Raw genomic sequence first — 19,952 nt, forward strand, 5'->3', positions numbered from 1 at the left:
CATAGTTGTGCACTAATCACGTCTGTTTGGATTCAAACAACTGAATCAATAGCTCGTCACTCGTACAAATTTCTCTGAAAATTATCATTAGACATCTTATCATTTTTTATCTGTCCGGAAAATAAATGTCTACATATTGTCTTGTACTTTTTGAAAATTAGGAAGATTTTTTTTTATAAGTTTGGCCTTTTTTTTTAACTAAACACGTATCTTCCAAACAAAAAACATGCATCCATATTTTTGGATATTTCTCAAAAGAAAAGAAAAAACTTATTTTTTCTGTCAAAATCTCTTTCCAAACTTTACACAAGCTTCTTCCAAACATTTGGACTAAATTAGGTTACATCCTAAGTTGGGCCATTCTGGGAAGGCCCACAAAACCAAACTTAACGGTCACACTGTTAATTTCTCCCAATTTATAACTACTTCATGCTCAATTGTCTCAACTAAAGCTTGCATCTTGACACTAAATTCCCTTTTCTATTTGGATAATTTTGAAATGTCATCAGTCAGAAGAGAAGATAAAAACCCAGGTCAGTTCAGTTTTTCTTTTTATCTGAGCAGATGATTAGAGCACAATTCAGACATTTGATGGAGGGTTTTGTTTTTTTATTTTGGTTGTGTCCAGCTTATGGTAAAAGAGTGGCTGTTGTGGGTGCTGGTGTTAGGTATGTTTTATTTCTCTTCTCTAATTACTCACTAATTTGCTAGTTTTTGGCTATTTTATGGATTTTGACATTGTTTAATTCATGATTATGTGTGCATTAAAGTGGACTTGCTGCAGCTTACAAACTGAAATCACATGGCTTGAAAGTTACAGTATTTGAAGCTGAAGAGAGAGCTGGAGGGAAGCTGAGAAGTGTTTTCCATAATGGTTTGATTTGGGATGAAGGTGCAAATACAATGGTATAAATGGTTTATAATTTCTGGTTAGTTCTTGATGTATTAGGAAGTTTGGAATTGACTGTGTTGCCCTTTTTTCTTATGTTTTTATGTAGACCGAGAGTGAGCCGGAGGTTACAAATTTAATTGATAGTCTCGGAATTCGAGAAACACAACAATTTGTAAGGCTTTTGTTTGCTATCTTGAATTTATAATATGTTGATGCTAGAACGTGCGCGGCTTTATGCAATAAAGTTTGTTTTGTTGCTTTTTATAATGTTCATATTCTTCTGCTTCAGAGTTTAACTTGAGAAATTTCGGGCATTTTTCTTTTCAATTTTAATCAAGTGAATGTTTTGTAATGTTGCAGCCAGTTTCACAGAACAAAAGGTATATTGTAAGAAATGGGAAGCCAGTATTAGTAAGTCCATTTGTTTTATATTTGTTTTGAGACCGAGTTTTTTTTTCTTTGAGATATGTTGATATTGTTCTGCATTTGTGTTTCTTATTATGCAGCAGTATGTGTGTTGACTGTTAGCATAAACTATGTTCAATTTTTCATGTCAGATACCCGCAAATCCCATTGCGCTGATCACCAGTAACTTTCTTTCTGCACAATCAAAGGTTTGGCTTTAGAGATTATTCTTTTGGGTTCATCAACAGTAAAATTTGTTAACTTGGTCTTTGCACATAGAGTGACTGTTGCTTAACAGTTTTAAAGACCCTGAGAATGTTGAAGCTAGGAACATAAATGCTCTATTTCTTTTATTCTCATGCAGGCTCTTGTTGTAACACTTTTTTGTGATTATTGGGGTTGGAAATACAAAGGCTTTATTAGAACTGCGATTTTGTTGACATGCACATAGACCTTAAAATTGTAGGTTTTCTGTTAACTTGTATGCTTGGTTGAAGCCTTGAAGTTATAACAAATGAAGTAGAAATTTTATGAAATAGAAAGCTTAAAGAACTTCCATTTCATGAAATAGATTTTTTTATCTTTGAATGAAAGTGTGGAACATAAACAATGACTTGGATATATAATCTGTCATAACAAAATATGGTGACATAGGCATGCAAGTCTGGTTGATTCATATTTGATGAATTTGTCCTTTGCATAAAGAAGTCATATGATCTTTTGTGCTATTTTATATTTTTCATATGCTTATCATGTAGATCTACTTTTGTGCTTGCAGTTTCAGATCATTTTGGAGCCATTTTTGTGGAAGAAACAAGAGTTCTCAAAAGTGCATGATGCTTATACTGAGGAAAGGTTGTTAATCAGTATAAGAACTTAAAGTCATTTTTTTTTTCAAAAAATTATGTTCTCTTTTAAACTTCAAATGCGATGGAAATTCTCGGTAGTCTTACTTTTGGCAAACTTGCAGTGTTGGTGAATTTTTTCAGCGGCATTTCGGTAAAGAGGTATTGCATTCATTTCAATATAATACCAAATCCATGATGTGTAACTTTCTTGTTTGGATTTGAGCATGAACTCAGCTTGTCACATCACTAAAATTTGCATTTACCATAGGTAAAAATGTTTGTGTTATAAGAAGGAATGGAGATATTCGATCCCTTGATCAACCATTGTATTTTTTATATTCTTCTTTGAAGGTTGTTGATTATCTTATTGATCCTTTTGTTGCGGGAACGAATGCTGCAGATCCTGAATCTCTTTCTGTGAGTAATGTCTTACATATTTCGACTACTCGTAAGAGTTGTGATTTTCTTATGTGGCCATTTTAGTCAGCAGTAATGTATATATGTAAAATGCTGCTTGTGAAATATGTCCTGCGAAGTCTAGTTGATACAGAAATTGGCTTTTCATCATTTAGGAACTTCAACATTTAATGATAGTGTACTACTTTTTCGAATTCAATGGCTTATGACATATGCTTGTTGGCATGTTCTCTATTCATTTTATATCACAATCTTGATGATTGTTTTTCTTTCTTTCATTAAAACAGGTACGCCATTCTTTTCCAGAGCTATGGAATCTAGAGAAACGGTATTTCTATGCCAGTATTTGTCATCATTTTTTTTCTGAAGAACACACTCCATTATTTTCATTACATTTTTTATGTTTCGGTTTACCTGTTCTTTTCCTGCTTCCACCTTTTGTTTTTGAACTGGCCCGCTTCGACCTTGGAATTTATTTATTTTTACATTATGTGTGATGGGGAAATTATCAATAATAGAATGCTTATCTTATTTTATGCTTTATCGTATTCCTCTCTGAACTCTCTCTTATTTTTATGCTTTCGTTCATGCGCATGTGTATGCCTAGGATAAATGATGTTTGAGCCATAGTGTAGTAGTAATCTGAATATTTTAGTAACCAACTTGTAGTATATGATTATGTTCAGCGTGAATCAGCTTATACATATTTTAATATACACCCATTGTCATCGCCAATTCCCCATAATAGCACGTACTATGTGATTTAAGGTTAATAATTACTTGCTTTGGAAACTCAAGCCTTTGTTGTTGATGTGTTTGGTGTGTACTCACTTTTTCTGTCACTTCTGAGAAATGAAGTTATTATACTGATATTTGAGTGGGTTTGACCAGTTATCCACTATGATATTATCCTATTTTTTTAGATGATCTAAAACTATATATTGCTAATGCATATGGATTTGTATCCTTGGACCTTTGTTGCTAAATTATTTGTGTATCAGAATATTGACACGAGAACAAGGTAAATGTAAGGGTCTCACAGCACTCTTAACTAGCTTATGAGTGCATGCTTTTTGTTACTTTCAGATTTGGATCTATTATAGGTGGGGCTATTCAGGCCAAGTTATTTACCAAAAAGGAGAAGAGCAGAGAATCAAAAGTATTGTCAGAAAAGAAAAAGCACCAACGTGGTTCATTTTCATTTTTGGGCGGAATGCAGGTAGAGGCATATGGTGCTCTTAGTTCCCCACAAATGTGCTACATTTCTCTATCTTCTTTTCCTTAAGAATATTGTTTACAAGTGAGCATTTCTGATTTAATATTACCGTTTGCTTTCTTGCTTGCTGTTCTTCTTCTTTGTTGAATATTCTTTTTTCTTGGCAACTATTTGAACCTTTGAAATTTGAAACACATTGAAAGATCATCTTTTTGGCATTTCTAAACTGAGAGAATATGTTAAAACTGTTTCTTTTTTATGCTTATCAAGTGTCCTGTTCTCCATGTTACATATCCTTGATCAGTTTCTTGAGAATGTTTCTTGAGAAGGCACCATTTTCATCCATTGAGAATGTTTAACATTCTCAAGGAGGCACCTTGTCATTGATTAAGCAATTTAAATTCATAAACAAAATTGTCAGTTGTTATTTGTATTTAATCAATGAAACAGCTTTGTCTTTATGACTATCATAATATGTTTTCGGCGTGCTTTCAACTGAATTACTCATATTTACTGAGATCATCACAAACTTTATCATTCCGGATAATATAATCCCCAAAATCAACAATCTGCTACCAATCTATCCAAAAAGGCTATAGAATTTCTGTTTTGTGCATTTTGTTAATTCTTGATTTAAGTACATGATCCTTACAATCTGACTTGTGTTTATTTGCAGAAACTAACTGACATGTTGTGCAAAGAGATCGCAAAAGATGAGCTGAAACTGGAATCAAAAGTCTTGTCACTGTCTTACAATCCTGATTCTAAGTTGGCACTGGAGAATTGGTCAATTTCTTATGCTTCAAAGGGTGACAAGCATTTGGAGAACTCGTATTACGATGCTGTCATCATGACGGTTGGTACTTCCTTTACCGACATTACAGTCATGCGGTTTTTTTTCTCATTAACCCTGAAAAATTTGCATATGGCAACATAATCTACCATAGACGAGTTATAACTATAGGATCCGGCATAGTCTCACAACTGGTGCCAAGAAATTGCACTTATTATAATTGATGCAAATTGAGAGAATTATGACAAGGAATAAAAATTAAATTAAAAGACAGTGACAATGTCTACCGAGACTTATGCTGTTTCTAAACTTTTTGGTTGGATGGAATTGAATGAAAGTGGGGTTTGTCGAGGAGAAACCTGTACCTCCCAATTTTGTTGGCACTTTTAATTGATAGCGTCAGACAACAAACCAGTATGAGTATAAGGGGATACTTGGTACAATGCCTGGACCTTTTGCTTTAATAAATTAGAAACTTTCGAATTTGTATTTCATCATCTCCAAAAGAAGTATGTGCCTGCGCGGCTGCGATGCTGGTATAATTATTCAATCCTTCTATTACTAACCATAATTTTTTTTCTATATCAGGCTCCATTATGCAATGTTAAAGCAATGAAGATCTCAAAAAGCAGAAGTCTCTATTCGCTGGACTTTCTTCCTGAGGTCATTACTCTCTTTAGTAAATGCTTAGGGTTGTCCTCGGGTATAAATTATCTTCCTGCAAATCTGATATGCACTTGAGATACAGCACTCCACGTGTATTCCTTCAGAAGTAACTGCCAAAATGATAAATGTATGGTATGATCACGGTTAACTTACGCACCCATGCAAATAAGATCCTATGAGTTTAATGTTTTCACTGTGTGCTAAAAAGATTAATTGGACAAGGGCCATTTCTTGGTAGGATCTATCTGTACGTCTCACTATCATTTTTCTGTGTTTTCATAGTCCGAATTCCTGCATATTCTCCACTCCTGGAAACTACTAATCTATATATCAACAAATTTTGTGCACAGCATGATATTTCTCCTTGATGATACGTAGCTAGCTTCTGCAAGGAACACGTGGATCCATAACAAATAGAATACGACCTCCAAAATAAGCAGGCAGCAAGTGTCTCTCACAGCATAAAATTACTATTTTGCAATTGTTAAAATTTCACGAATCGCTATATTTTCATAATCACAAGATGATTTATTTTCGATTTCTGATAACTAATGGGGAAATTATGAAACCCTTTGGAATTTCAAATTGATATTGAAATTTATAATGCCTTTCCCAATATATAAATATCAATTCTGATAAAATAATGTTTTTCTTCATATTATAATAAAATGATACTAATATTTTAGGAGGATTGTCACAACTTTGTATGCGCATATTCGTTTTCTATATATAACTCATGGTATCCATTATGTAATCATGCAGGTAATTTATATGCCACTATCAGTCATTATTACCACTTTTAAGAAGGATAAAGTCAAGAATCCCCTTGAAGGCTTTGGAGTTCTTGTTCCTTCTAAGGAGCAACAAAATGGTCTAAAAACTCTAGGTAATGCCAGAATCCGCTTTATGAAATTGAGCTGCGTTTTGTTTTCAAACGTAACGTTCATACTTTGTCGGCAGGTACACTGTTTTCCTCCATGATGTTTCCAGATCGTGTACCTGATGATCAATATCTCTATACAACTTTTGTTGGTGGGAGTCGAAACAAGGAACTGGCAAAAGCTTCAACGTACAAGAAGCTTAGACTGTTTGTTTTTTAGTGGGACTGTTTTGTATTTTTTTTATTTAGAACAAGTAGTGTTTTAACTCCAGTATTTTTCCTTTCAGGGATGATCTGAAGCAGATTGTTACTTCTGACCTTAGGCAGTTGTTAGGAGCAGAGGGAGAGCCCACATTTGTAAAGTATGCCACTCATATTCATTTCACAATTTTATTTTCACATACCGACACACATCTGCATATGTATACTATGAAGCACATAAACGCTGAAACGGGAAATAGAGATAATTTCTTTTATAAGAATAGACTTTTAATATAGAGTTTGGATTTCATAAATGTTTTCGCAAATGGAAATAGAAACGGAAATGCGAAACATAAGATTCCATAAGCTTCCGTGCAACTACTTATCTCTTTTCCTGAAGTGGTTTAGGGGAATGAATTTATCAATGCTAGATATTACCATGCTCGTCTAGCTAGCTGCATTCTTCTTACCATTGAATTATTTATTATTGGTGGCAGTCATTTCTACTGGAGTAAAGCATTTCCATTGTATGGGAGGAACTATAATTCAGTGGTGGAAGCCATTGATAAGATGGAAAAAGATCTACCTGGGTTCGTCTATGCAGGTAACCACTCGGACTACAAGAGTCATTTATCTATGCCGGGATTGACTACTAGATCATTTATATATAGAATTGACTTCCTACAGCTTGGTTTTTAGTCATTATAAAAGTGCAAAATAAATTAACCTGTGTATCACCTATGATCTATGAAAGCTTTTCGAATTCAACCTTTTGGCATTCCATTTTTGTTTTCAGAAACGTTTGTGAAACTCTAAAACTCTATATTTGTAACAGAGTCTTGTAAAAAATATAATTTTGCTGTTTTTATTTATTTGTTTCGGCCTTTTTTTTTATATCAGAATTTCCATTTTCATGATGCATAGTGTCTCATTTCTGTGGGTAAATTATGAACTTGTTTGTTAGGTAACCATAAAGGCGGATTATCAGTTGGCAAAGCAATAACCTCTGGATGTAAAGCAGCTGATGTTGTCATATCCTTTCTGGAATCTTCTTCTTCTTCTTCTTCTTCTTCTTCTTCTTCTTCTTCTTCTTCTTCTTCTTCTTCTTCTTCTTCTTCTTCTTCTTCTTCAGATAACAAGAATAAATGCTGAAGGAAGTGCCATGCTAATTGTTACTGATGGAGTCTGGTTTCTTGACGATGACTTGCAAAACAGTAGGGTTTGAACGCTGATTGGACGATAGGGTCTAATGAGCACTCTGATGGAAAGTCTGTTTAGGCTTTACAAATAGCTTATGAGCTTGTAGTGTAATAAATGATAATGTGAATCAATTGGTATACATTAAGTTTTGCTCTCCACCTTCACTTCTGAATGAGCAATACTTATAATATAGCTTATTCAACTCAGAATGAGTATTATAACCTGTTTAAAGAATAATTTTTTTTATCTGATTATGAGGTGTCCTTAACGGGTTCCAACTATGAGACGGCACCTTTAAACCTTCCACATTCAGACTAATCCCCACTCGAATCCGCGACTTCACTTAAGTTAAAAGAGCGCCTTACCAATTCATCTACGTCTTGGGGGTTGATAATTTTAATTACAAAGGAGAAAAGATTTGAACTGAGACTTTAAAACTTAATTAATATATTTTTATACATGAAAGAATGATGTAAAAATTTATTTTCTTGGACTTTCATGTCTAAAGAGTTTTGGGTACAGTATGTAACGCTATACATGGAAAACAAACAATATTGCAAATTGGGATGTAGTGAAATGGATAAATATTTTGTTATATATAATTCAACTCAATTGCTTGCTTAATAACATACTACATAATTCTGTATGCTTGCTCATGTCTAGAACATTAACACTACCATGTCTAGTGCTATCTTATTTTGTGTTCATTGAACTTGCACATTAATTTGTATATAGTAAAAAATTATATAGTTTAATATTTTATATCAGACGACATTATTATACTTTCTCCGTCTCAAAACAATAGTCCACTTTCCTTATTTTTTTGAGCTTTTTATATAGAATACAAGAAATCAGCCACTATTTTCTTTTATACGGCCCAATCCAAATCTTTACTTTACCTACCTCATTTTCTTACTTTGATAACTTGTACTTCAAATTCCTTCCTTTTATACGATTTTTCTTACTTCTCTCAATCATTCTTCTTCTCCACGATTTCTTTTGAGCGTGAAAGAAAATTTTCACGATTTTTGCTCCTTCGCTTCCGCCGTTCCGCCTCTGTCTCGCCGCGCCATCTTTCTTTTATCTTTTTAATTAGATCTGAAATTTTTTGTTCTTTTTTTTTCATTTTCAGATCTGTAATTTGTTTATCTTTTACTGTTTATTCACCATTAAACATGTATAAAGAGTATTTTTAAGGAATCTAATACTTATTTCATGTTATATAGAATAATTTTGTAATTTTATATAATAAAATTCTGTTATTTCTGCATTTTTTTGTGTTTTGTTGTATTTCTGCATTTTTTTATTCTGCAGAACGATTTGTTGATGATGATTGTTGTTGAATATTGTAATGTTACAGTGTTGTTGATTTTATGTTGACTTTATGCTGACTTTATGTTGATATCAACTGATTCTTATTATTGTAACATTGACAAATAAGATAATATTGTCTGTGAAATAAACTTTCGTTGGATGAAATGATATTGTATCATAGCCGGCTTTATTGAAATTTAGTTAGGTGTGAGAGGTGGAAAACGAAAAACAATTATACAAGTGATGTTGAAGATACTGTGCAGCTGCGAAGAGAATTGAGGAAGAAAAATATTTTGAAATAGATTTCTTTAATTTGTGAACTATTGTGTTGGTGTATATTTAATATATTTTTATTTTTATATGTAAGAATAATTTTATTTTTTCATTTGAATTATTGTTGTTGTTTTTTCATATTGTTTTGATTACTTACTCTGGTAATTTCTTTATCTGATTCATTTATTTTAAACATTTTGTACCTTTATTGTTTTTTAGTAGAATTACTACTATCATATTAACAAGTTAGCAACATAATGTCAACACGATATTAACAATTAATGCTAATTTAGTTAAAATGTTTGTAAAATGAGAACATTGATTGATTTAAGTTAAAAACAATCAACATATTATTAAAAGCATGTTAACATCTCATCAACACAGCAAATTAAGATTAACTTTATTTTTCTTTTAATGATTGAAAAATCAACATGTTATCAACATTATGTCAACAATATGTCAACATAAAATTGAATATGAAAAGGAGTTGAAATACTTATCAACATAATGTCAACAATAAACCAACAATGAATCAACATAAAAAATAAAATAAAACATATATTTTTGAAAAACTGTGACAACCAATAAAATATCAACAACAAGTTAACATGATAATGCTAATATATCCTTATCTAATCTCAGTTAAATTTTGTTTTTTTTAAGTTTATTTCACGCACAAAATTATCTAATTTGCCAATGTTTTTTTTAGAATAAAATTTTCCAATGTTAAAATCAAGGAAATACCAACTGATTATCAACACAAAATCAACATAAAATCAACAACATTGTAACATTATAATATTTCAGCAATCAACTATCGTCAACAAATCGAGCTGCAGAATAAAAAAACACAGAAATACAACCAAACACAAAAAAATACAGAAATAACAAAAATTATTCCATAATACCATAAATTTATATTACATGACATGAAATTAGAATTATATTCTTGAAATATAATCTCTATACATGTTTAATGATGAAAAAAATGTAAAAAAATTGTAGATCTGAAAATTAAAAAGAAGTAGAAGAAGAAAAATGACTAAATTGTAGATCTGAAATCAAATAGATAACGACGACGAGCAGAGAAGATGATGGCGTTGGCGAAGATGACAACGGAGACGATGATGAGAACGATGACGGAGGAGCGAAGGAGCGGAGAACGGCGCAGCGGACGACGACGTAACAGAGAAATGGAGAACTGTAAAAAGAAGAGAGGAAGATGAGCTGAGAGAAAGAGAGAGAAATATGAGGTGGGAGGAAGAGAGAATTGAATGATGAGGAGAGAGAAAATAAATGAAATTATGATGAATGTGCTTTTAGGGTTGAATATATAAAATCCGTATAAAAGTTATAATCAGGTCCGTCTGTGGTAGTTTAGTAAGTGGAAAGTATGACATGTATAAAAATAAATAATTAGCCAATTTAGGTTGTTTGTGTAAAAAGCCCTATTTTTTGTCCCAAAACAATAGTGCACTTTTCTTGTAAATTACAATTTATAGTGTTTACTTTCCATATTGTCCTTATTTAAAGTGTATTATTTATCGCTATTAGCTTATAGTTATAATATTTAATAAAGGTATAATAGAAAACATGAAGATAAATTTGTGAAAAGTTAGAGTATTAATTGTGTTTCTTAAACTGTGTGAAAAGGAGAAAGTATACTATTGTTTTGGGACATTAGGAGTAGTAAAATTAAATTTTTTCAATTTTTTTTATTACCACATCAAGTGTATAATCACGTAGTATAAAAATATTGAATCAATATCGGGTTTTTGATATTTTTGTGCCTCATAGGCAATAAAAATTCAGGCTGTGTGTCTCTTTGAAATTTCATTCCAAAAGAGTGGTTGGACCCACACGTTCCGCATTGTAGGAATGCGGAACACGTAGCGTTCCGCATTCCTACAATACGGAACGTGTTAAGCAGCTGATTAGTTGCTTAATCAGCTGCTTAGCAACGTTCCGCATTGCTATAATGCGGAACGTTGCTTCATGCAATGATTGGGCATGAAGTGTCCAATCATTGCTTAAAAAAATTAATAAATAATTTTAAAAAACAATATAAGTTATTAAACGATTTTAAATTAATATTAACAAACAACATAAATTTAAAAAACGATATAAATAAATAAACGATTTTAGAAACCGTCTAATATTAATTTTATTTAACCAACAATTTTAACAAACGGTTGTAAAAAATTTATTATTTTCATGAGTATTATTGATATTTTTGTTTTTATTATTCTTAGAGACGATGTCGAACCATTTAATTACCACCCGACCTCGGCCATTGAAAATAAATATTCATAATATTTTTTTTCCACCAATATTTTATATTTAATGTTTTGGATTTGGACAAAGTCGACCACTTTCCGTGTTTTTATTTTTTTTATTTAATGAAGGTTCAATAGAAAATCGTTTATTAATTTATATTGTTTTTCAAATTATGTCGTTTGTTAATATTAATTTAAAAATTATTATTAATTTATATCGTTTGTTGATATTATATTTTTTTTAAATTATTTATTAATTTTTTTTAGCAATAATTGGGCACTTTATTGCCCAGTCATTACATCCCCCAATGATTGGAGAGACAAAAGTGCTTCCCAATCATTGGGGAGAAGCAACATTCTGCATTGTTACAATGCGGAACGTTGCTAAGCAGCTACGTGTTCCGTGTTACAGGAATGCGGAACGCCACGTGTTCCGCTTTTTTATAATGCGGAACGCGTGGGTCCATGTACTTTTTTGGAATTAATTTCAAAAGAGGCACACAACCGTAATTAAAAAACCCATCAATATTCAATATCATATTGATAATTAGGCCGAGTACCAGCCTTTCATGTCCAGACTAGCATGTTTGACCCAGGCCGTCTGAGCACATATTTTTTCTTCAAATTCGGTCAGAATTTGAATATACGTTAGATCCATTTTGAAAAAAAGGTCAATTCACCCCTTAATTTGGCTCGAAATATCAAAAAAGTCATTTTGTAGATTTTTGGATCAAACTAAACCACAACTTGTGTTTTTGTATCAAAACCCCCAAAGATAGTTGGGATATCACCCCCTAAACTATATAGAACCGGAACATTCACCCCTCTATTCCCACCGGAAACCGCTCCAATCCACCGCCAACTCCCGCCGGAATTATTTTTTTCCACCAGATGTTTTTTACAACCTAATTGAAATTCTAATTAAAATTTTAAATAGACTAATTGAACCTAATCAACTAACCTAATTTAACAAAAATCTAATATAATTAATCAAAACTCACCATATTCTCCATTCATTAACAAATTCAAAATCTCATAAAATTCCTCATTAACAAATTCATTAACAAATTCAAAATCTCACTAAATCTCTTATAATCCAACCACAAAATGTAGAGATGTAATCCTGAACCAAATTCGTTTCCATCGCCGGCACCCAATTCATTTCCACCATCCCCGTCGTATGTTACTACAAGAATGGTTCTTGTCCACAACCACTCCTATTTCACTGTTGCTGTAACCTATCAAAATTGGAGCTCCAGAATGGAAAACTCAAACCCAAATTGAAATCTGTCAACACTTTAATAATGAACAGATATGTTTGTTCATCTGTTAATTTGAGAACAAATGGTAAAGGATTTGAGGGGCGGGGGACGTTGCCGGCAGAGAAATAGAAGAAGAAAGGGAAAAATGAAACGGCAGAATTACTGAAGCAGCGGTAAAGAAGTAGAAGAACCAAATGAAGAACCAACAGCAACAACGTAGGAGAAATCGACAAAGGCGGGGCTGGAATTGAAGGGTGGTGGTGGCAAGTTAAGTTGCACAGAAACGGAAACAGAAACAGCGAAACAATTTTTTTTTTAAAATATAGGAAACGGAAACGTGGGGGGAAACTGTTAAATTCCATCTTAAAATCAATTGGTATTAAGTGGAGGTGCCCAAGTAATATATAAACATAAGTCCATCCACACACACAAACAATGTGGGACTGATGGGCACAGAGTTGGTAGAAGTGGCGGTAGGGAAAGTGACAGAGTATGAGGGTAAGGAGCTGCTGGCGCGCATGAAGCAAAAATTCAAAACTGAGAAAGTGTGCAAGAATGGGCTGGGCCTGAAAGTTAAAAACACGGGGGTCAAAAAGCCTAGCCAAAAGATAAACCCGACCCGGAGAGCTAGGGCTCAGAAATTGGGGAAAATTGGTCCACTGCTAGACATAACAAACATAGAGGTAGAAGGAGAAAGTTCCAAAGGCAAAATCACTGAAAAGGGGAGGAATGATGAAACAATGGTGGCGTCGGATGGGTTTTCCCCGTTGGGGGATTACAAAAATGGTGACAATAGCACAGCGGTGGAGCCTGCAGAGCAGGCCCGCCGAGTCCAATGAGTTGTCTTAGCTGGAACGTTCAAGGGTTAGGCTCACCCAGAACGTTCAACAGCTTAAAAGAGCATGTGGGGAAGATGAAGCCCCAGTTGGTCTTCCTTATGGAGACGAAGATGAAAGCGAGTAAGATAGAAGAGGTGAGACGAAGATTAAGCATGGCTAGATGTTTCAATGTAGATTGTGAAGGAAAGAGTGGGGGCTTAGCATTGTTCTGGGACGAGGCGAGCTCTGTTTCGATTGTTAGTTCCTCTATGCACCATATTGATTGCTTGGTGGAAGATAAGACTCAAACCAATGAAGGTTCACTGGTTTCTATGGTGACCCGGTCCAATCACAGAGGGTGCATTCCTGGACACTGCTCAAAAGACTTAGAAACATGATAAATGGGCCCTGGATATGCGGAGGCGATTTCAACGAGGTCTTCACTGAAACAGAGAAGGTGGGGGGAGGCCGTAAGCAACAATACTTGATGAGGAATTTTAGAGAAGCTGTGGAAGCCTGCAATCTGTTTGAGGTAAGGGGTTTGGAGAATGATTTTACATGGTGGGGGAACAGGGAATCTGGAGTCGTTAGAGAAAAGCTTGATAGGTTCTTAATTAATGACGACTGGTCCCTGCTCTACCCAGACCATGTAGCTTTCAGTCTTGGTTTCTGGGGTTCAGACCATGCTCCGATCATTACTTGTCACAAAGAGAAGATTGGCAGAGACAGTGGGAAGGTGGATTTGAAGAGGAGGTTCCCGTTTGAGGAATCGTGGACCGCTAACTCTGTTCCGAAACATAGTGGATGAGGAATGGCGAAGGTTACCTATCCAGGGGAATATTCAGATGCTCCCTCAGAAACTAAAGAATTGCGCCAAAAAATTTCGGAAATGGGGCAGGATTGAAGGAGGGAATTTAAAGAGAGACATAGCGAGACAGAAAGCCAAACTCTAGCAAGCACACAACACTAGCAATCCCAGTCTTTCTGCAGATCAAATAAAAGGCCTAGAGCAGCAGTTGGAGGAGCTTCTTGGCCAGGAAGAGGTTAAATGGAAACAGAGGGCGCGAGTCGATTGGCTGGCTCATGGGGACAAAAACACGAGGTATTTCCATATGAGAGCCTCTAAGAGAAGAGCGAGAAACAGAATAAAGGGTCTAGTAGATGAGATGGGGAACTGGAAAGTTGAGCAAGGAGAGATTGAAGGAGTGGTTCAGAAGTACTTCGAAACAATTTACAAAACTTCTAGTCCCACGCAGCGAGAAATAGAGGAGGTGACCACACATGTGAAAGCTAGAGTGTCAGGGGAGGACAACCAGCACCTGTGCAACTCGTTCACATCCGGTGAAGTCTATGCAGCTCTTAAGGAAATGGCACCTACAAAAGCTCCGGGGAGCGATGGATTTCAAGCCATCGTTTTTCAAAAGTATTGGCAGATTGTTGGGGAGGACATTACAAAGGTTTGCCTTCGAATCTTGAATGAAAACGTAGATATTAGCTGCATTAATGATACTATTATAGCTCTCATCCCTAAGCTTAAAAATGCGGATAGAATGTCTAAGTTCAGACCTATTAGCTTGTGTAACGTAGTTTACAATACTGTCTCTAAATGTTTAGCTAATAGGTTGAGATGTGTTCTTGACAAAGTAATTGATTGTGCTCAGAGTGCTTTCATTCCGGGTCGTCAGATTGTTGATAATGCCTTGGTAGGGTTTGAATGCATTCATGTGATCAAAAAGTCCGGTAAAAAGAAAAATGGCCCTTTAGCCCTCAAGTTAGACATGTCAAAAGCATATGATTGTGTTGAATGGTCCTTTTTAGAATATATGATGAGTAGAATGGGGTTTGATAAGCGATGGGTGGATAGGATCATGAATTGTATAACTTCAGTGTCCTACTCCTTTATTCTGAATGGTGCAGTTTGTGGAAATATTATACCCGAGAGGGGGCTGAGGCAAGGGTCTCTCAAGCCTTATTCAAGCTGCAGTGGATGAGAGGCTGATCCAAGGGCTGAGTTTTGGACAGAATTGTTCAGTTTCTCACCTTTTCTTTGCAGATGACAGCCTACTGTTCGCCAGGGCAAACGGGGCGGAGTGTAGACATATTAAGAAGATCCTGAACACGTATGGAAGGGCTTCTGGGTAGATAATTAACTTAGAAAAGTCAGGTGTTTGCTTTGGTAGAGGAACAGACCAGCTCACTTGTAAGGAGATACAGGAGATATTTCAAGCCCCAATTGTCCAATGTCACGAGAAGTACCTGGGCCTCCCGTCCTCTGTGGGAAGAAAGAAAGGGGAAAGCTTCAAATCAATTAGGGAAAGGATCTGGCAAAAGCTCCAAAGCTGGAAAGAACACCTTTTCTCGGGAGGGGGCAAGGAGGTCATGCTTAAAGCGGTCATTCAAGCTATCCCTGTCTACTTTATGAATTGCTTCAGACTCCCTAAAAGCCTGATCATGGAAATCGAAAAACTTTGCAACAAGTTTTGGTGGGGGAGTCAAGAGGGCTCAAGGAAAATGCATTGGGCCAAATGGGAATCATTGTGTGCTCCTAAGTGTTTTTGGGGGCTAGGGTTCAAGGACATGGAATGTTTTAACAGGAGTCTTCTCGCCAAGCAATGTTGGAGAATATTCAGTAACCCAGAGAGCCTCCTAAATAGAGTTCTAAAGTGCATATACTTCAAACAAGGGAGCTTTATGGATGCAGGATGCCCTTGATCAGCATCTTTCACTTGGAAAAGTCTTTTGTGGGACAGGGATCTCCTGGCAACAGGCCTCAGGTGGAGAGTGGGTGACGGTGCCTCCATTAGAATTTACCATGATAAATGGGTGTCGAGAGAGGACACATTCAGAATCTTAGGGCCTCATACCCTTGGCACTGACATGCTGGTTAGTGACTTGATAAGAAATGGAGAATGGAAGAGAAGCATCATCCAGGAAAACTTTTCCCCGGAGGAAGCTGAGCTAATTCTCCATACCCCCTTGCCTGTTTCCAAAATTCAGGACAAGCTCAGGTGGCACTTCGATAAAAAAGGGGAGTATACGGTCCGGAGTGGATACAACCTAGCGTAGAAAATGAAAAATGTAGCAGCGGGCTCAGATGATAATAGAAAGGTTAAATGGTGGAACTATTTGTGGAAGTTAAACATGGCTCCAAAAGTTTAGGTCTTCATATGGAGGTGTTTTTTTAATAGAATTCCCACTAAGGTGAACCTGAAGACCCGTGGAATGAATATAGAAACTACTTGCCCGAGTTGTGTAAAGGACTATGAGACGAGTATTCATGCTTTGTGGTTCTGCCCTAAAGCAAGAGGTATTTGGGAGCTGTGGGAACCCCACCTGAAGCTGCAGCCTAGGAGAAACTGGCACATACAAGACCTAATTAGCTATGCTTATGATTTATTGAATAAAAGTGATTTTATTATGTTCTGTGTGGTTATGTGGATGGTGTGGAATGGAAGAAATAACACTCTTTTCAACTGGCCTCAGAAACCTCCAGACCAGGTGATTACGTGGAGTGGGGAGTTCATTCTGGAGTTCCAAAGTTCAAAGCAGAAAACAGATAGGGCAAATGGGAGAAGCAGCTCTCCAAACACAACTGCAAAAGACACTAGGTGGGTACCCCCCAGGACTGGTGTATACAGAATTGATGTGGATGCTGGCTTCAGGAATAACCAGAAAGAATATGCAACGGGAGCTGTGATCCGAGATTGGAATGGTGTGGTTTGCAGAGCAGAATCTAGGAGGCTAGTAGGACATATGGAGGTTGCTGTTGGGGAATCTTGTGCAATTAGAAATGGTATTAGTCTGGCATTAGAAGCTGACCTTACTCCCTTTGAGCTCTTTTCAGACTCGAAGGTTGCAGTGGAGAACTTCAAAAACACTGAAGTGCCTAAGAATGATATCGGGCTGATTGTCGAGGATTGTATTAACTTGTTTGGCAAGGATTTTTGTAAAAACATTAACCATATGTCTAGGAAAGCCAACTGTGTGGCTCATGCCTTAGCCAAACATGCTTTTGCTCAAACTCAGGCTTGTTTGAGATGGGAGGGAACTGTCTCTGTCCATATTCATCATCTTGTAATGGCTGATCATCAGCTTGTTCCTAATTAATTAAAGTCCTTTCCCTAAAAAAAAACAATGTGGGATTTTCCACTTCAACACTCCCCCTCACGCGTAGCGTGTCCGTGCCGAGCAACAAAATCCCCCCTCACGCGCATTTCATGTGGGCGGGCCAAACTCAAATTGTGTGAATGGACAAGACTTTGATAACATGTTAGATTTCATCTTGAAACCAATTGGTATTAAGTGGAGGTGCCCAACTAATATATAAACACAAGTCCATCTACACACACAAATAATGTGGGATTTCCAACTTCAACAAAACGTGTAAATAATAAAAATATAGGGATATATTTATAAATATATAAAGTTATAATATATAAATGTACATATAAATTTTAATCTATGAAAATTATTTTCATATAAATAAACTATTACAACAATTAATAAGATAAGTTATTTGAATATATAACAAATAAAATATATTAATAAATTCCATAATTATAAAGTCTAAAATTTCAATATATAATGAATATAACATATCAATAAATTTCATAACTACAAAGTGTATGAGTAATTGATTAGATCCTTTTATTTATAGTAATTTTTTTAAGATTTTTTTAACTTTTTAAGATTTTTTTTTATATAGGAAACGAATTTCCAACTTTTAGTATTTATAGAAACGGCCCGAAACGTTTCCGAAAAGTTTTTGAGAGTTTTCAAAACAGAAACGTTTCTGAAACGGGAAGACTCTCCCTACGTAAGGTTTTCGTGCATTCTAGGTGGCAAGGATAAGGGTGATGGCTGGGTAGTTTTAGGATTTAGTTTTAGGTTTTGAATTTTTAGGATTTAGGGTTAGACTATGAAAAAGGGCAATAATAGTCCTTAAAATGTTAATTAAAAAAATCAATTTTTTATTTTTCATAACTATAAATTATTATTGAAATTTGAAATTAAATAATTAGGTATCAATTTAAAAAATGATTAAAATGTTTAAGGGTTTTTTAAAAATATTTTTCATTTTATAAGTGGAGAGTATAACACACTTGTTAGATGCGACTGAGTAAGTGTTGGGGGAGGGCCTTTTTGATGCTAGAGTGCCAAGTTGCAGGTCTGTTTGATTCAAAAGTCTTCAAAATAAATTTTTTGATATTTTGTGCCAAATTGAGGGGGTAAATTGATCCTATGTTTGATCCATTTTTATATGCGTGAATATATTTCTTTTTCTTTTGATAAGTAGGAGAGGAGGGTTTTTGTGGGAGGAATAAAACCTACCTCCTAATAAAACTAAAATTCAAACTTATATCATTTAAATTAGACTTAAATGCACCAAAAATCACGAACTATCGCGTGTTTTTGGTATTTGACACGAACTTTTAATTTTGGCATAAACATACACGAACTATCTAATTTTTGCAATAATAACACGGGCACCGTTTTGGACATAAAACGACATCGTTTTTGACCTAAAACGGCATTGTTTTTCACCTCAAACGATATCGGTTTTTGAAAAAAATACAAACTTGGTCTTACATGCAAAAATCAGATAGTTCATGTATTTTTATAACAAAATTAAAAGTTTGTGTCAAATACCAAAAACACGCGATACTTCGTGATTTTGGTTGCATTTAAGCCTTTAATTATAGCTCATTAGTATATTTTAAGTTAATCTTTAACGTTAGAAAACATATGATCCTATCCGCATAAATTTCATTTATAAGCCAGAATTTAGTAATAAATATTAGGTTCGAACTAGATCAGACCATATTTGAATTTGCATTTAATAGATTCAAGTCTAGTTATACCCCCCAAGTCCGGCTCGTGAGCATGTATAATTAAAGGAAATTATACAACATTGCTGTTGCGCCATGTCATTCGTACAACAAATTAATGGTGCGTTAACCATGTGAAAAATTAAATGATAAAAAAAAATTAAAAGATTTTTTATCGCAAAAACTCATTGACTTGTTGTAAAAATGACATAGCGCAACGGTTATATGAGATAAACACGCATAATTAAATAGCATCATAATTTTTCTATGTAGTTGCTTAAGCGGAAAAAATATTTGCTAATACATTCATGATGAGAATTATTGTTTGTTTGTTCAACAACTCATCGAGTCTCTATTAAAAAAGGCAAATTGATTTTCTAAATCTACAATTTCAACTATTTTACCAACTATATTTCTAAACATTAATTTGAAAAATTTAATCCGTCAATTTTGCGAATTGAGCCAATTATATCAAACCCCCAAACTATACTCATTTTCATGATTTATTTTATAAGTTTTTGATTCCATTAATAATTATTTTACATAACTGATCTTTTATTTTAGTTTATATTGGATAATTATCAAAATATTCTATTTTTAGAAAATAACTACGGCGATATCCACCTTTTGTAAATAATTACATCTCGTACCTTTTTTATTTTT

At 34.7% G+C, this 19,952-nt stretch overlaps 2 protein-coding genes across 2 annotated transcripts; both read left to right on the forward strand.

The window, feature by feature from the left end:
• Positions 1-422: 422 nt before the first annotated feature.
• Positions 423-7,741, forward strand: LOC126682526 (protoporphyrinogen oxidase 2, chloroplastic/mitochondrial). The gene is made up of 19 exons (XM_050378247.2): positions 423-533; positions 629-668; positions 771-906; positions 999-1,064; positions 1,253-1,303; positions 1,450-1,506; positions 2,076-2,152; positions 2,268-2,304; positions 2,497-2,562; positions 2,850-2,890; positions 3,649-3,781; positions 4,455-4,634; positions 5,160-5,234; positions 6,000-6,123; positions 6,198-6,306; positions 6,405-6,479; positions 6,816-6,922; positions 7,283-7,365; positions 7,435-7,741. Exons 1-19 carry the CDS (start codon positions 500-502, stop codon positions 7,468-7,470), a joined length of 1,527 nt encoding a protein of 508 aa, XP_050234204.1. The 5' UTR covers positions 423-499; the 3' UTR covers positions 7,471-7,741.
• Positions 7,742-13,855: 6,114 nt separating this feature from the next.
• LOC126681944 (uncharacterized) lies at positions 13,856-14,269 on the forward strand. The gene has a single exon (XM_050377499.1). It carries the CDS (start codon positions 13,856-13,858, stop codon positions 14,267-14,269), a length of 414 nt encoding a protein of 137 aa, XP_050233456.1.
• The last annotated feature ends 5,683 nt before the right edge of the window (positions 14,270-19,952 follow it).

The sequence above is a fragment of the Mercurialis annua genome, linkage group LG5 (genome assembly GCF_937616625.2).
Source record: "Mercurialis annua linkage group LG5, ddMerAnnu1.2, whole genome shotgun sequence".
NCBI lineage: Eukaryota > Viridiplantae > Streptophyta > Magnoliopsida > Malpighiales > Euphorbiaceae > Mercurialis > Mercurialis annua.

Coding starts and splice junctions, on each gene's coding strand:
- LOC126682526 (XM_050378247.2), top strand. CDS start 500: ATGTCATCAGTCAGAAGAGAAGATAAAAACCCAG. Junction 669..770: donor GTTGTGGGTGCTGGTGTTAG/GTATGTTTTATT, acceptor TGTGCATTAAAG/TGGACTTGCTGCAGCTTACA. Junction 6,480..6,815: donor GGAGAGCCCACATTTGTAAA/GTATGCCACTCA, acceptor TATTGGTGGCAG/TCATTTCTACTGGAGTAAAG.
- LOC126681944 (XM_050377499.1), top strand. CDS start 13,856: ATGATAAATGGGCCCTGGATATGCGGAGGCGATTTCAACGAGGTCTTC.